This window comes from Pseudophryne corroboree, chromosome 1 (assembly GCF_028390025.1).
Source record: "Pseudophryne corroboree isolate aPseCor3 chromosome 1, aPseCor3.hap2, whole genome shotgun sequence".
Lineage (NCBI taxonomy): Eukaryota > Metazoa > Chordata > Amphibia > Anura > Myobatrachidae > Pseudophryne > Pseudophryne corroboree.
This window is the reverse complement of record NC_086444.1, coordinates 988,394,682-988,410,374: the sequence shown is the minus strand read 5'-3', so window position 1 is coordinate 988,410,374 and position 15,693 is coordinate 988,394,682. Positions and strand designations below refer to the sequence as shown.

General features: G+C 45.3%; 1 protein-coding gene across 4 annotated transcripts in view; it reads left to right on the top strand.

Annotated features, from left to right (window-relative positions):
* Nucleotides 1–15,693, top strand: part of ARHGAP10 (Rho GTPase activating protein 10) — a 614,077-nt gene that overhangs the window by 163,957 nt on the left and 434,427 nt on the right. For all 4 annotated transcript variants that reach the window (XM_063920579.1, XM_063920578.1, XM_063920581.1 and 1 more), the window contains exons 2-3: nt 8,034–8,129; nt 8,222–8,283. In XM_063920579.1, coding sequence (XP_063776649.1) covers nt 8,034–8,129; nt 8,222–8,283 — 158 coding nt within the window. The remainder of the gene's footprint in view (nt 1–8,033; nt 8,130–8,221; nt 8,284–15,693) is intronic.

Genomic DNA, 15,693 nt, shown 5'->3' with positions numbered 1-15,693 from the left:
CAGAACGGCGAGTACGCTGGCGGACAGGGAGGAGGGACGTCACGTCTCAGCCGCACTTGAATGGGGAGACATTGCCGGCAGCGCGATTGGATGGGGAGAAGCTGCGGGCAGCGCGATTGGACAGGGAGAAACTGCCGGCGGCGATTTAATGGCGAGAGAGGCACTGAAGAACGGTATTGGCAGAGACGCACTGGTCAGTTAGAGACAGCACGTCCTACAGGACCCGCTCATTTAAAAAAAAACAGTCCCCCTCTGCTTGTAGCACGTAAAAACGCGCCATAGCACGTATTTTGCAATCACTGCATTATACACATTCCACCAGGCAGAGCACAGGGGAAGGGGGGAAGTTATTACACACACAGGGGAAGGGGGGTGGGGGGGAGGCAGTTATACACACAGGGGAAGGGGGGAAGTTATTACACACACAGGGGAAGGGGGGAAGTTATTACACACACAGGGGAAGGGGGGTAAGGGGGAAGGCAGTTATACACACAGGGGAAGGGGGGAAGTTATTACACACACAGGGGAAGGGGGGAAGTTATTACACACACAGGGGAAGGGGGGAAGTTATTACACACACAGGGGAAGGGGGGAAGTTATTACACACACAGGGGAAGGGGGGTGGGGGGGAGGCAGTTATACTCACACAGGGGAAGGGGGGAAGTTATTACACACACAGGGGAAGGGGGGTGGGGGGGAGGCAGTTATACACACAGGGGAAGGGAGGAGGGGGCAGTTATTATACACACTGGGGAAAAGGGGAGGGGGGCAGTTCTTATATCCCTCCAGTATTACCATGCTCCTGTGCCCTGTGGAGCTTCAACAGAGTATCGTGGAAGAGGGGAGCGGGTGACAGGGTTTAGATTACAATACAGAGCGGCAGGTTAGAGGGAATGAATGGGGCGGGTCTGGTCCTGCAGGAGCTTCCCCCTACTCCTCTCCAGCCCATATGACCCTCATGCTGTAGCACCCGCAGCCGCCTCTTGTCCCGCCACTTACCGCTGGCATCTTCCTGCTTCCTCCGCCGTCTGACTCCTGTAGCTCACTGGAGGGGCACCGTGGATTTCCTCAGCCCGCCTGCGGAGGTCACAGCCCTAGCTACGGCCCACACACACAGCAGGATGATTCCTGTCATGTGCGGCGCGCGCGGAGCAGACGGTGAGGGGAGGCGGGGCGGGAGAACACACACACACTCTCACAGGGTCTCCTCCCCTTCCAAGTTCCTCCCTCTGCTGCCGTGGAGACGGAATCTGACTGACAGCGCTGCTGGTCAGAGCGCGTCCTGAGGGACCCTGGGTGTTTTTATTTTTGAGTCCCCACAATCAATTATTGGGTAAAATACGCGCCATAGCGCGTTTTTGCGATCACTGATGTTCACAAAATCTGCAGTTGAAAATGCTTAGGATATGTCTTTATCTATTGATAGTTCTCCTTGTTTTAACTTGGTCAGATGTACTAAGCCTTGGAAAGTGTAGAGCAGGGGTGGGGAACCTTTTTTCTACCGAGGGCCATTTGGATATTTATAAAATCCTTCGGGGGCCATACAAAAATCCTCAACTTAAAAAATGACCCTGCTCCCCAGTAGGTCTGCCCCTTAGAGGATAAAATGGGACGTGATACACATATGCCCCCAATAGTGCAGTGCCAGATCCACAATTGCCCCCACAGTGCCAGGTATACAAATGCCCCCACAGTGCCAGGTATACAAATGCTCCTCACAGTGCCAGGTATACAGATGCCCCTCACAGTGCCAGGTATACAGATTCCCCCACAGTGCCAGGTATACAAATGCCCCTAACAGTGCCAGGTATATTGATGCCCCCACAGTGCCAGGTATACAGATGCCCCCACAGTGCCAGGTATACAGATGCCCCCACAGTGCCAGGTATACAAATGCCTCCCACAGTGCCAGGTATACAAATGCCCCTCACAGTGCCAGGTATACAGATGCCCCCACCGTGCCAGGTATACAGATGCCCCCCACAGTGCCAGGTATACAGATGCCCCCACAGTGCCAGGTATACAAATGCCCCTCACAGTGCCAGGTATACAGATGCCCCCCACAGTGCCGGGTATACAGATGCCCCCCACAGTGCCGGGTATACAGATGCCCCCCACAGTGCCAGGTATACAGATGCCCCCCACGGTGCCAGGTATACAGATGCCCCCCACAGTGCCAGGTATACAGATGCCCCCCACAGTGCCAGGTATACAAATGCCCCTCACAGTGCCAGGTATACAGATGCCCCTCACAGTGCCAGGTATACAGATGCCCCCACAGTGCCAGGTATACAGATGCCCCGCACAATGCCAGGTATACAGATGCCCCGCACAGTGCCAGGTATACAGATGCCCCCCACAGTGCCAGGTATACAATTGCCCGTCACAGTGCCAGGTATACAGATGCCCCCCCCCCCCGTGCTGCTTACCGCTGCTTCTTTCGGCGGGACACGGAGGAGAGCGCAGCTAAGTTGGGCGGCGGCGTGTAGGACTTGAAACCAGCCGCCGGTTCGAGAGCCAATCAGAGCTCGTCGACCGGCAGCCGCGGCTCCTGATTGGCTGCCGGTCCGCGAGCTCTGATTGGCTCACAAACCGGCGGCTGGTTTCTAGTCCTACACGCCGCCGCCGCCATCCCACAATAGCCGCGCTCTCCTCCTGAGTCCCTGTCCTGACAGCTGAGACACGCTGCCGCCGGACTGAGCGGCGGCGTGTCTCACAGAGAAGCGGGTGGGCCGGAGCAAATGGCTTCGCGGGCCTTATACGGCCCGCGGGCCGGAGGTTCCCCACCCCTGGTGTAGAGAGAGAAACTACCAACCAATCGGCTCCTGTCTTTTTTTCAAACTTAGCCTGTAACACAGCAGTCAGAAGCTGATTGGCTTGTACTGTATCTCCACTTTCACTTTCCAGGGCTTAGTACATCTTCCCCAATTGTGATCACCTGTGGTGCTTTGGAATTTTTTGGGCGAGATCTTGGCATCCCACATCTGTGGAAAAGTAATGTTTTTGTGTCATGTGATCACGTGAGATCGCCAAGCAGTAATTACTCAGAGGCCACGTCATTTGATAGAGGAGTTTGTCCTCTTTCAGATTTGGGTTCCCCTGAATTAGTGGAAGCCAGGTCGGGGGAGATCTTCTCCCATTCCTGCACTTCATTAGTTTTGTGTATAGGTAAAGGGCAGTGTCGGACTGGGGCATGAAGGGCCCACCGGGGGGATGGAGTGGTAGGGGCCCATGCTTGGGGGTGTGGCCAGTCTCCAACTGCCCCAGGAGATTGGCTAACCATTAGAGTGCATGATATGGGGCCCTTGATAAATCCATATAGTAAATACTGCTAGTGCATGATGTACCAGATTAATAACCATAAAGCACTGGAGATATGTGTAACGTATAATTCAAGTGCATAGTCTACAAACCTGATCTCTAGAGGAGAAGGTGCGGCCCCAGGCAGTAGGGCCCACCGGGTGTTACCCCTGTGGGCCAGTCCAACCCTGGTAAAGGGTGTATTGTCTGGTGATCACACTGATCCACCAGACAATAAGGAACCTATTTTGAAAGAAGGGAATTCCCCCTTTCAAAAAAGGATTCCCCTAGTTCTACTAGATAGGGAAAGATAGGGGACTTTCTGTTCTCCCCCCAATAAATATGCAGAGAAGGAGCACCACTCATATTGCCTTTTCTCATCTTTACCACTTTACTGCGGACAAGATGTGATTTATTATAAACTAGGGTCTTTGCTGTAGTGCACTACATTATACTAGGTTGTAAGCTCCACTCGTTTATTTTCCAAATATAATTATATAGTTTTATGGAGTTTTGATTTTACACAAAAAACACCAAAACAAACGAAAGGACACTTTTTGCTGCAGGGAAATATTGAGCTTGAGTAGTAAATAGTACGTAACACATGGATTATAGTTGCTATGAGCCTTTATAAATTAGTAGTGGTGCTGTATTATGTGCCACTGATGATATTGTTGGAATGAATAGATTGTGAGAAGTACTTCAGATCTCAAATCAATGTTCTTTCTTTGCAAAGGTATAAGATCATGTTTATCATTCTTCTCCTTTTCATCCATATGTTACCCTGCTTTAAGTGAGCATTCATATAACAGCTAGTAATCACTTAGAATGTTCACAGCAGCACAGAATATTTCAGGATTTTCTGGATGGCAACGATAAAGCTGCATATAATGAGTTGTCTCATTATGGGAGAGATAAATCAAAGACGTGGGAGAGTTGTTTAATGAGATTCTTGCTTTCATTTATCTAGTACGTTCTATAAAATGATAGACAGATTCTAATTGGTTGGGATGGGCAACTCCTCCGCTTGTCGTCTACAGAAGGATGATCTATAATCCCCCTAAGTGAGGAGGATGGAGGAAACGAAGAATGCACAGACTGGGAATTTGAATGTGAAAAGAGCATGGTTCTCACATCTGAGTAGTGATGTCACACACCTGCCTAACTAATGTGAGACACTTGTGGTGTCTATATAAAGCAACAGTCATACATGAAAGTAGTTGGTGGTTGTTTGTTTGTTTTCTTTCAATAATGTTCCTTTTTATGACACGATCTATCATATGACTATGCTGATGATTCACACTGAAACCTCATTTGTAATTGCTGATGATTCACCCTTGGTAAAATGACTTGATTGTGATTGAATGAAAATATCCAAAAAGACACAAATAGAACTAGTTTTGGTATAATATAACTTCTACTGTACAGCAGAGGGATGTTAAGTTTGACCAGTGAGTGCAGTGAATGAGGATTTAATGGCGTAATAATAGACACAATACTCTGATATGATTACAGCATACCTCCCAACATGACCCTCTCCAGGAGGGACAGAATGCTCTGTTTCTGGACTTCCCTCTTAATTAATTATTGCTGTCACCTGTGGCAAGACACCTTTCTTATCAAACAACTAGTTCAACACAGGTGATGGCAATCATACATTAAGTGGGAAGTCCAGGAACAGAGCATTGTGTCCCTCCTGGAGAGGGCAATGTTGGGAGGTATGTTACAGTTACTGGAATGCTACCATAGGTCCTTCCAGAGCAGACAGCAGGGAGGGGAGAGATCTGAGATTTATTGCCTGCTCTTAATATTCATGAAGGTGATTTGACAATTTATATACTAGGCGGCAATTTGAACATTCCACCCAGTTCTCGATGACTGTGACTTCCTCTTCCTGCTGTCCGTGAAAGCGCTTGCACATTGCTAATGGCTTTAATAAACACACTGGCTGTGACTACTGTCTCTGGCAAAAGAACATCAATTTGGAAATGATGTTCATCTCTATTGTGGTATGTGCCCCAACCATGAGATTAAGGGGGTCGTTTTGCGTTTGACTCAAAACCTAAGCATAAAAAATATTCATTTACTGCATGTGCACACGGAAAATGTATATCACTGTGTCTATAACTTTTTGTTCCTGGAGTAATGGAACGGGATAGGGAAGAGGAGTGGAAGGTCTGCCAAGTACAGTAAAGTTCATGTGATTTCTTTCTACTTAGAGCTAGGTACACACTTGATGATGGCACATTAGATGTGACATTGTACAAGATCCCATCGTGCAAATGATAATGTTCATACACACTGAACAATATTGTTTGCTTCTGGTCGGTGACGGCATATCCAGGTTCATGCTGTCTTGTATAATATCTAAATCTAAAGCCCCGTACACACTGGCCGACTACACAGGAATATGTGAACAATAGCGACCTTTTTCGCAAGATCTATTGTTCATATCGTCCAGTGTGTATGGATGAACGATGCGCGCACCCATGGGTCGTTATCATTCATCCATGATCTACCGAACATTCAGCTCAATGTTAACTATATCATTGAGCTGCTTGTTCGAAGAGTGCGGGGGATGACGTCACTGAATGATCATGAATAGATCATCGATATGGTTCAGTGTGTATGCACTGGCGATCTCCCCTAATTAGCAATCGGAAATATAGCGCTGATTGCTAAATAGGAGAGGTCGCCCAGTGTGTACCTGGCTTAAAGATATTGTGCATTGTTAACGACCCGTGGGAGTGCGCATAGTTAACAATATAGTGAATACACACTGGACGATGTGACCGATATATTGTTCGATCTGCAGGATCGGATGATATATCTGGTACACATCGCCAAGTGTGTCTCCAGACCCAGCTGCAGATATGCCTACCAGGAGGTGAATCTGTTCCAGGTGCTCATGCCTGATGATGAAGACGATCCTCAGCATGGATCTTTTTGCTGCAATTGTGTGTGGATGGCCAGTGTGGGGCACCAGGCTTATGATCAGGGAAACTCGAGTTCAATTCATTTAGGTTCAGGTTCCGTTCTGGAAAGCGATTCCTAACTACACATATATTGCGGATTTTGTTCGCACTCATAGAGAAGCACATACAAGGTTACAGGGGTACCTTATATGGCAATTGCAGATATATGTGCACCTCCACATCTCCGGCGTTGCACATTCTAATTGATTTAACCCATAATGACTCACATTCCAAGTCTCTCGGCACAGGGCTGACTTCTCAAGGGAAGTCCTACCTGCAAAACAATTCATAGTTCACTTATCAATAACAATCATTTATGGTGACTGTTCGAGGACTTCAAAATGGTTCTGCTTGTTTGGAGGAGAAGAGCTGTTTGTTAGAACAGGATGTAGCTGTGCAGCTATCCCGGCGGTTAGCAAGCCAGTGCCAGAATCCCGACACCTGTTGGAATGCCGGCCTCCTGAACCCAACCCGTTGGATCTTTGTTTACTGGAATTTTTCTTTATTGCCTCACCCAAGGTATGCACTGACTCCAAGGAAAGTTCCACCAAGGAACCCTTTAATCACAGTCTTTGTAATCTTTGGCCCTGCAGATGCAGCTGTTCACTACATCTGCTATAATGCTTTTCCAGGCAGAATCCATCAAATATGTTTTGTGGGGAATCTTGTTGTTTGCATTCTCTTACACATTGGGGGTCATTCCGAGTTGATCGCTCGCTAGCAGTTTTTAGCAGCCGTGCAAACGCTATGCCGTCGTCCACTGGGAGTGTATTTTAGCTTAGCAGAAGTGCGAACGGTTGTATCGCAGAGCGGCTACAAATTTTTTTTGTGTAGTTTCAGAGTAGCTCAAAACCTACTCGGCGCTTGCGATCACTTCAGACTATTCAGTTCCGGATTTGACGTCACAAACCCGCCCAGCCACGCCTGCCTTTTTCCTGGCACGCCTGCCTTTTTCCGCACACTCCCTGAAAACGGTCAGTTGCCACCCAGAAACGCTCACTTCATGTCAATCACTCTGCGGCAAGCAGTGCGACTGAAATGCATCGCTAGACCCTGTGCAAAACGACGTTGTTCGTTGTGCCCGTACGTCGCGCGTGCGCATTGCGCAGCACTGCCGTATTTTAGCCTGATCGCTGCGCTGCGAACAAATGCAGCTAGCGATCAACTCGGAATGACCTCCATTATACTGTATATTTTACGCTGCTTTGCATCTGTCAAAGCTTTGACTGGTATTGGAGTATGAGTTACTTTATTTTAATCGGTACTCAAATAGTGAAACAGTAGGGGTTAGGTTTCCCTTTTGGCAGTAACCTAAAACAGGTCACATGATGTGAAATGTTTGCATGCACTATTTGCTGAAATATATCTCCCCTTAAGTGAATTTTAAAGTTGACATTCCGCCATGATTTGTAATGCTTAAGTCAGAATTATACATTTATAATGACCTGTATTATTATATACGCTATATATCATGATAATATACCTGGGTCATTTGTAAGACTAATTACTCCAGTGTATGTATGTATGTATGTGTGTATATATATATATATATATATATATATACTTTTTTTTATTTTTTTTTATAGTAGTGTAACAGGTTCGGCACTCGCCCTATGGTAGTTCAGTTTGCTCCAGTGCCATCAGGATTGCATGGTGATATACTGAACTTTGATGGATTTATGTTTTACTAATAAACAGCACTCTTCTAAAGAACTGTTATTTGCATAGCCCTTACCATAACACCTCTTTCCTTTTCAGACTTGTCCACAGCCCAGAGAAGGTTTGCCAATTCACTCAGGGATTTTAAATTTGAATTCATTGGCGATGCTGAAACTGATGACGAGCGACGTATCGGTATGTTTGTCTTGCTGGGGTTGCTTGTTCTTTTGACATCTGGGCTTGCAGTCTGCTTCCAGGTTGGTTGATCACTTTCCACTTTATTGCAGATGCGTCTCTACACCTTTTTTCAACATTTTTACAAAATCTTGAAGAGCAGAGGGAGATAATGGTGAGTACTTTGGCTTTTATTGTAATTTTTTATTTTGTATCTGAAATTGTGTCCTATTGGTCTTCTGAAGCTTCTATTTTGATCTTCCATATCTCTATGACTCATGATAAACTTGTGCATGTTTTTCTGTTCTACTTAAAGGGGTCTATCATACAAAAATGAGATTCAAGTATTGTAATGTTGTGCATTTTAATGTGCCATTCCAAGGTTCCATACCAATCCAAATCTTATAATGAAACCCCTACTTTACCTGAAACATAGAGGCTCCAATACAACAATCTACTGACGCGTTGTATGTTTGTTACCATTAACTTTTGGTACACTTAAGTATGTAAAGTAAAATAAAAAAATAAATGATGTGCCCAGGATCAGCCGGGCAAAGGTTTGCTGGGCAGAACATATTCCCCCTTTTCACCCCCCTTAGGAATTGAGTTTTGAAAAATCTCTGCTTAGTGGGTGGCTGCAAGTAACTGTCACAGTTTCCAGTCCACCCAGGTCACATTTTCCGGGTCATCCATCAATTGCACAGGGAGAATTCACCAACTGTCACATTTTCCAGAGCACACTGGTTATGCATTATAAACGACAGGTGGACGTTTTGCCACGTAATTCTGAAACGAAGCAACCAATTACAACACCATGTTTTCTGCAAATCTACAAACCAAGACTTTTAATTTGGTATATGCTGTGCCCTGCCCAGACAACTGCTTCATAGAAATACTGTACATGTCATTCATAAAAGTCATCCTTTTGCAATTAATATGTACAGTAGGATATAAAATGAAAAACGATTTGCATCAAGGACACATCGTTTTCCTGATTTTAGGAGTTTTGCATACTTTAAATTTTATATAAATATTATCTGGTTTTAGCCTATCTCTGGGCTTATTACAGAGCCACAAACATGGATTTCTTTTACATCTGAAGTATATCTATTATTACATTATGTTATATGATAGAAAAGTAAACATTACATCAGGCTCTAAAAAAATAAATCTAAACTTGCATAAGATACAGTTGTCCTCAGCAATACAAAGCGCTATTGCCAGCTCACTCCTATAAAGGAAAAATAATGCAAAAGGACTATATGGATGTAGTAGTAATAAACAAATCAAACTATTCAGGAGAAAGAAATACTTTAATATGCCAGAAGGACTTATAATTGTGATAAAAAAAAACTAAATATACATTAATTTCTGTAAAATAAGGCGGGTTAGGGTTTTACGACCCCCGCCGCCGGGTCGCCTGTTGGCCGTATCCGCCATCGGGCAGCCTGTTGGCCGTATCCGCCATCGGGCAGCCTGGCGGCATATCGTCGAATGTGTAGGGAGCACATGAGTTGCTTATTTCGTAATATTCTCATGATTGTAATACCAAACTTTATTATAAAACCATGACAGTATAGAGAATGACCATGTAATAGTTTGAACATCAATGTTTAAAAACACAGTTGCGCTCTGCTAATCATCTGATTTGATAGCGCCGCTTGTATTACTACTAATTAATCATTAAAAAAAATACCATTGTCATGCCTGTCAAATTTGTTTCTGATAAATAATTTATCACATAATACCATTGTCAGAAATATCAAATTGCTTCTGATATGTAATTTATGCATGCTTCAATAAAGAAATATTGTTGTTAATATGTTATCCTAATCTAGAGTTTCCCATTGGGACCTCACCAAATCTCGGTTTAGTTTTTTGCTGTTTTCTGAGCTTTGCGGCAATCACATTGTGCATAAAAGTGGTCCATAGTTGGAGATATCCTGCTGCGGCCTGCCGGCACATCAATAGAATGGTATGGGGCTGCTATGCGTCTCGGTATGCATCTAGCAAATGAGGGCTAAACGTTCAGAAGCATATTTCCAATATCAACGCCATCTATAGTTGCCACAGAGTTCCCCCGGGAAGGTTCCAGAGAATCCCTCCCTGACCCACTTGCGCTTATGCAGACCGGCGGAAATGAATACGCAGTAGGATTCCCCAGGTCATTAACCTGGAAGTCCTCCGTTCACAAGGGCCAACTCTTATTGGAAGAGCTGTCGCTTGTATAATTAGTCATGCATTTGGAGTTTCTAAACACCGGGATGTATCACATTGAACATCCCACCCAGAGAGGGTTATAAGCTTGGAAGATAATACAACAGGCAGACATTTGGGGGGATATGTACTAAGCAGTGAAAAGAGCGAAGAAGTTGCCTATGGCAGCCAATCAGCATTGAAGTAACATTTATAATTTGCATACTTTAAAATTATATAGAGCAGCTGATTGGTTGCCATGGGCAACTTCTCCACTGGCTCATTTATCCACGCTTATCACTGCTTAGTATATTTCCCCCTTAGTTCTTTCTCCAGACATGTTTGATCCTTATGACACAGAAGAGGGGCATATGTACTAAGCTGTAGAGAGAGATTAACTTTTCAACCAGCTCCTGTCATTTTTCAAACGCAGTCTATAACATGGCAGTTAGGAGCTGATTGGCTGGTACTTTCTCTCTCCACTTCATTACTCTCCATGGTTTAGTATATCTCCCCCAGAATGAGAGGCAGAATTGGAAACCCACAGCGACTATTGTCAAGAGTAGTCCCTTTAACACCATTAGGGAACAGACCTGGGAATATGAAAGTTTATTAATATTATTAGTCTTTATATAATACTACCAGTTCTGCAATGCGAGAATATTTGTAATTCACATCAATCCCTCCCCTATTAGCTCTCTCAGCCTAAATATGGACACATTCCATCAAAGATCAGTGGGTCATAGAGATGCAGTAAAAGAAAAAAAAAACTGGATATGAGAGAGAATTCCACCACTACAAAGACAAAAAGTATTTGTACAATCCAAAACTTTGACAGATTCAGCAATGCTAGAAGCTCTGCAATACGGTTTACAAAGCTTTATCATAGCAAAGGACATTGTCTGGGTTCCCATAGATCATGGGTCTTCAACCTGCGGCCCTCCAGCTGCTGTGGAACTACACATCCCAGCATGCCGGGTCTCATTTTTAGCATGCCTTAATAGAAAAATGTTGGCAGGACATGCTTAGATGTGTAGTTCCACAGCAGCTGGAGGGCCGCAGGTTGAAGACCCATGTCTTAGATGGAAATCACAAAGGCCTTCTCACTGTTCTGAAAATAAGGAGATGCTACATGTCAAGATATATAGATATCTATTTTTGTCATTGTTAAAAAGAACAACAAAATTTAAAATCTGGGATATTCACGTGTCAATGCCCTGGTATCAGTAGCCTCATGTCTGTTGACAAAGAGAAATGTCTCACCTCCATAGATCTGCACAGCACTTGCCTTCATATTCCTGTGACTGTTCACCAAAGGAAATTTTTTCAAGGTGCTAGATCCTGTGATAACACTTCCAGTTCACTTGTAAGGAGGCCAATACCGGGCTATTTTTTCAATCCCGGGATTTAGGATTGAAAAACGCTCAATCCCGGGATTCCCAGGATCCCGGGATTGCAGTAGGAATCATGGAGGACAGTGAGGGAGGGTGGGTGTAGGTAGCAGGGAGGAATAATGCAGGGAACAGTGAGGGAGGGCTGGAGTAATGATGATGGGTCGGTGTAGGGGCTCAGGACTCAGTAGTGTGCTACGTATTTACGGTTAGGCGAGCAGCCATAGATACACTGACCGCGTTGGCGGCGTTTCAATGTAGCACTGGCCGCCTGCCGATCAGAGCTTGCCGTCCGGCAGCCAATCAGGAGCCGCGGCTGCTATAGTGCTCAGCGCTGCCCGGCAAAACTGCGCATGCTCAACCTAATCCCGTGAATCCTGGGTTTGAAGGCTCCAATCCCAGGATTCAAATCCCAGCATTTTGGACAGAATCCCAGGATTCCGGTGATCCCGATCCCAGGATTGGCCTCCCTTATTCACTTATCTGCAGTGGTGGAAGTGGGCGTATGAAAAATGTAATACAGTAGAATGGCTGTGGATCTGGGGTATACCTAGAACCCCAGAAACATTAGGGATTTTGATAATTTGAAATTAGTGTTAAATGATTTTTAACACTATATACTGTAGTATAAAAGAAACCATATTATAGGATAAAAAGTTATCCAAACTATGTTCCCCATTTCCCCACCTCTTCCCCATATGTGTTTTATGTCACCTTTCCTTAATGTCTCACATGTCACCCCTGCTTCTCTTACCTCCCTCTTTCCTTACTTAACTCCTGCACCTTTCATATCCTTTATCCCTCTTTTTAATTATGCACTTTTCACTCCCTCCTTCCATCTCTCACTCACTCCCTACTTCTCCCTATTAGCCCTACACACCTCTCCTTACATCTCTCACCTCTGCGCCTCACTCTCTCCTTCTATTTACACCTTTACCTCTCCTTCCTTCTCTCACCCCTGAACCTCACTCCCTCCTTCTCTTACCGCCTGCACTTCTCATAGCCTCTGTCCCTCTTTACACTTTTTATTCCCTTCTTCCATCTTTCACCCCTGCACTTCTTATTTATTTATTTATTAAGTTTCTTATATAGCGCAGCAAATTCCGCTGCGCTTTACAATTGGAAATATCAATGATAAAACTAAACAATGATATAACAAAACTGGGTAATAACAAACAGTCATAGAGGTAGGAAAGCCCTGCTCGCAAGCTTACAATCTATAGGGAAATAGGCATGGATACACAAGGATAGGTGCTATCTATTGCATAGTTGTCCACCAGATTGCAAAGGTTCATGGTGGGCTGTATGATATGGTCATACAGCAATGATGAACCGGGGTAGAGAGGAAGGATGAGAAGACGTGAGGATATGTGTGGACTGTACAGAGTGGATGCAATTTGATAGGAAGGTTTATGAAAGTTATGTGGGCGGTTCTGGAATTTGATACGCTTGCCTGAAGAGGTGAGTTTTCAGGGAACACTTGAAGGTTTGGAGACTAGAGGAGAGTCTTATTGTATGTGGTAGGGCATTCCACAGAGTGAGTGCAGCCCGATGAAAGTCCTGCAATCGTGAGTGGGAGCGAGTAATGAGTGTGGATGAGAGACGCAGATCTTGTGAAGAGCGAAGAGGTTGGGTTGGGAGATATTTTGAGATAAGCGAAGTGATGTACGTTGGTGTAGTTTGGTTAATGGCCTTGTGCGTGAGTAAAAGTATTTTATATTGAATACGGTAGAATACAGGTAACCAATGGATGGACTGACAGAGTGGATTTGCAGACGATTAACGTCTAGCGAGGAAGATTAGCCTCGCAGCTGCATTCAGAATGGATTGGAGTGGTGACAGTCTCGTTTTGGGAAGACCAGTTAGGAGACTATTGCAATAATCAGTGCGGGAGATGATGAGTGCATGGATTACAGTTTTAGCAGTGTCTTGTGTACGGTATGGTTGTATTTTGGATATGTTTTAAAGATGTATGTAACATGATTTTGAGACAGATTGAATGTGGGGAACAAAGGACAGATCAGAGTCAAGGGTGACACCTCGGCAGCGAGCTTGTGGAGTAGGGTAGATTTTCTCGCCTCTGAATCTCTCTCTCCCTCTCCTATCATACACCAGCATGCAGCAGGAATTCACTTGGGGTTGTGGGGGATGAGAAGGGGGCATGGATAAACAGAGCCCTCTTACCTTGCGCCAGCCGGACATCGGCAGTGCAGTACTTTCTTGTGCTGCATGTGAGCCCTGAAACCAGCCACAGTTCACTGCCCTGGCCCTACTTCTGGACACATGGGAAGGCTTTGTTCCCGGCGGTGTCAGATCTGTGGGGTGACACTTAAACACCTATGAGAAGGAAGGAGTATTGTCAGTATCTACAGCAAATGTTCAGTGCAGAAATAATTGCGCGGAAAACGCTGTACACGTTACTAAAAATTCAGTGGAGGAATAAATTGTCGATATGATATACCGCCCCACTTAGACTGCGGATTGTCTGCCTTTTTGAAGGGGCATCAAGCTGTGTCCTTATCCGTATGAAGTTCTGATGTTGGGAATGCCAGGACATCACAAGTGGTAATTGTTCTGCAGAAACGTGAGTGGATTGAGAAGCAATCAAAAAGATAACTATTTCCTTGTGCCTCTCTGGATTCTCTACAGAACAAATATAATCTACCTGCTATTAACTATTGTACGTATATCCAAATTCATCATTTTTTTTTTTTTTTTACTCTACCCCTTATTTCAGTCACCAGACCACTGACCCTGATCGAGTCTCTTAGCTTGAATAATCCCCTTCATAAGGCTGTCATTTCAGAATTGTACAATTACCTACTTCACGCTAAGTTCCCATACACCCGAGCTATGAGCTTCAATGGATAAGAGACTTGTGTAATCCACCAGACGATGAGTCATGGACCATCATACGCGAGAGGCTCTCTAAAGCTTCTATCTTTTCCTCAATTAAAAGACTTACAAGATCTACTATAGTTGGTACCTAGTACCTCCCCGTAAAATGTATAGCTCTGCCTCATACCACTGCTGGAGGGGATGTGGCGAAGAAGGCACCTATTTCCATATCTGGTGGTCATGTCCCAAAATTGTAAGGTTTTGGGACATTGTTTCCCATGTTCTTTCTGAGGTTCTCAATGTACAATTAACAAAATCTCCCTGGTCTTTTCACCTTGGCTGCCCAATAGAGGACCTTAGTAAATGTGCAGACAAGCTCTCTATGTACATTTTGAATGCTGCTCATTGTTTAATTGCTAAACAGTGGAAATGTATTGATTCTCCTTCCCGTCAACAACTCATGAATAAAATCTGGTACATGGCAGCCATGGAGAAAATATTGGCTTATCTTCACAATCTCTCCCATAAGTTCCTTACGATTTGCTGTGGTTTTTTTTGTGGGTTTCTGTATAATAACACTGCCCCCCACGGAGCCCTTCCCTCTGGTTTTTCAGACCTTTTACTATGATATGGATACAGTATATCTTTTTTTTTTTCCTAACTCCTACCAGGTGTACACTCTATACTATTTTTCCCCTTTGTTTACAACAGGGGTGGGAAACTCCGGCCCGCGGGCCGTATAAGGCCCGCGAAGCTGTTTGGTCCGGCCCACCCGCTCCTCTCAGTGAGACACGCCGCCGCACAGTCCGGTGGCAGCGTGTCTCAGCTGTCACCACACGGCGGAGAGCGCGGCTATTGTCGGGCGGCGGCGTGTAGGACTTAAAACCAGCCGCCGGTTCATGAGCCAATCAGAGCTCGCGGACCGGCAGCCAATCAGGAGCCGCGGCTGCCGGTACGCGAGCTCTGATTGGCTCTCGAACCGGCGGCTGGTTTCAAGTCTTACACGCCGCCGCCCAACATAGCCGCGCTCTCCTCCGTGTACCCGCCGAAAGGAGCGGTAAGTGGGATGGGGGGGGGGGGGGAGACGGGGGGGCATCTGTATACCTGGCACTGTGGGGGTCATCTGTATACCTAGCACTGTGGGGGCATCTGTATACCTG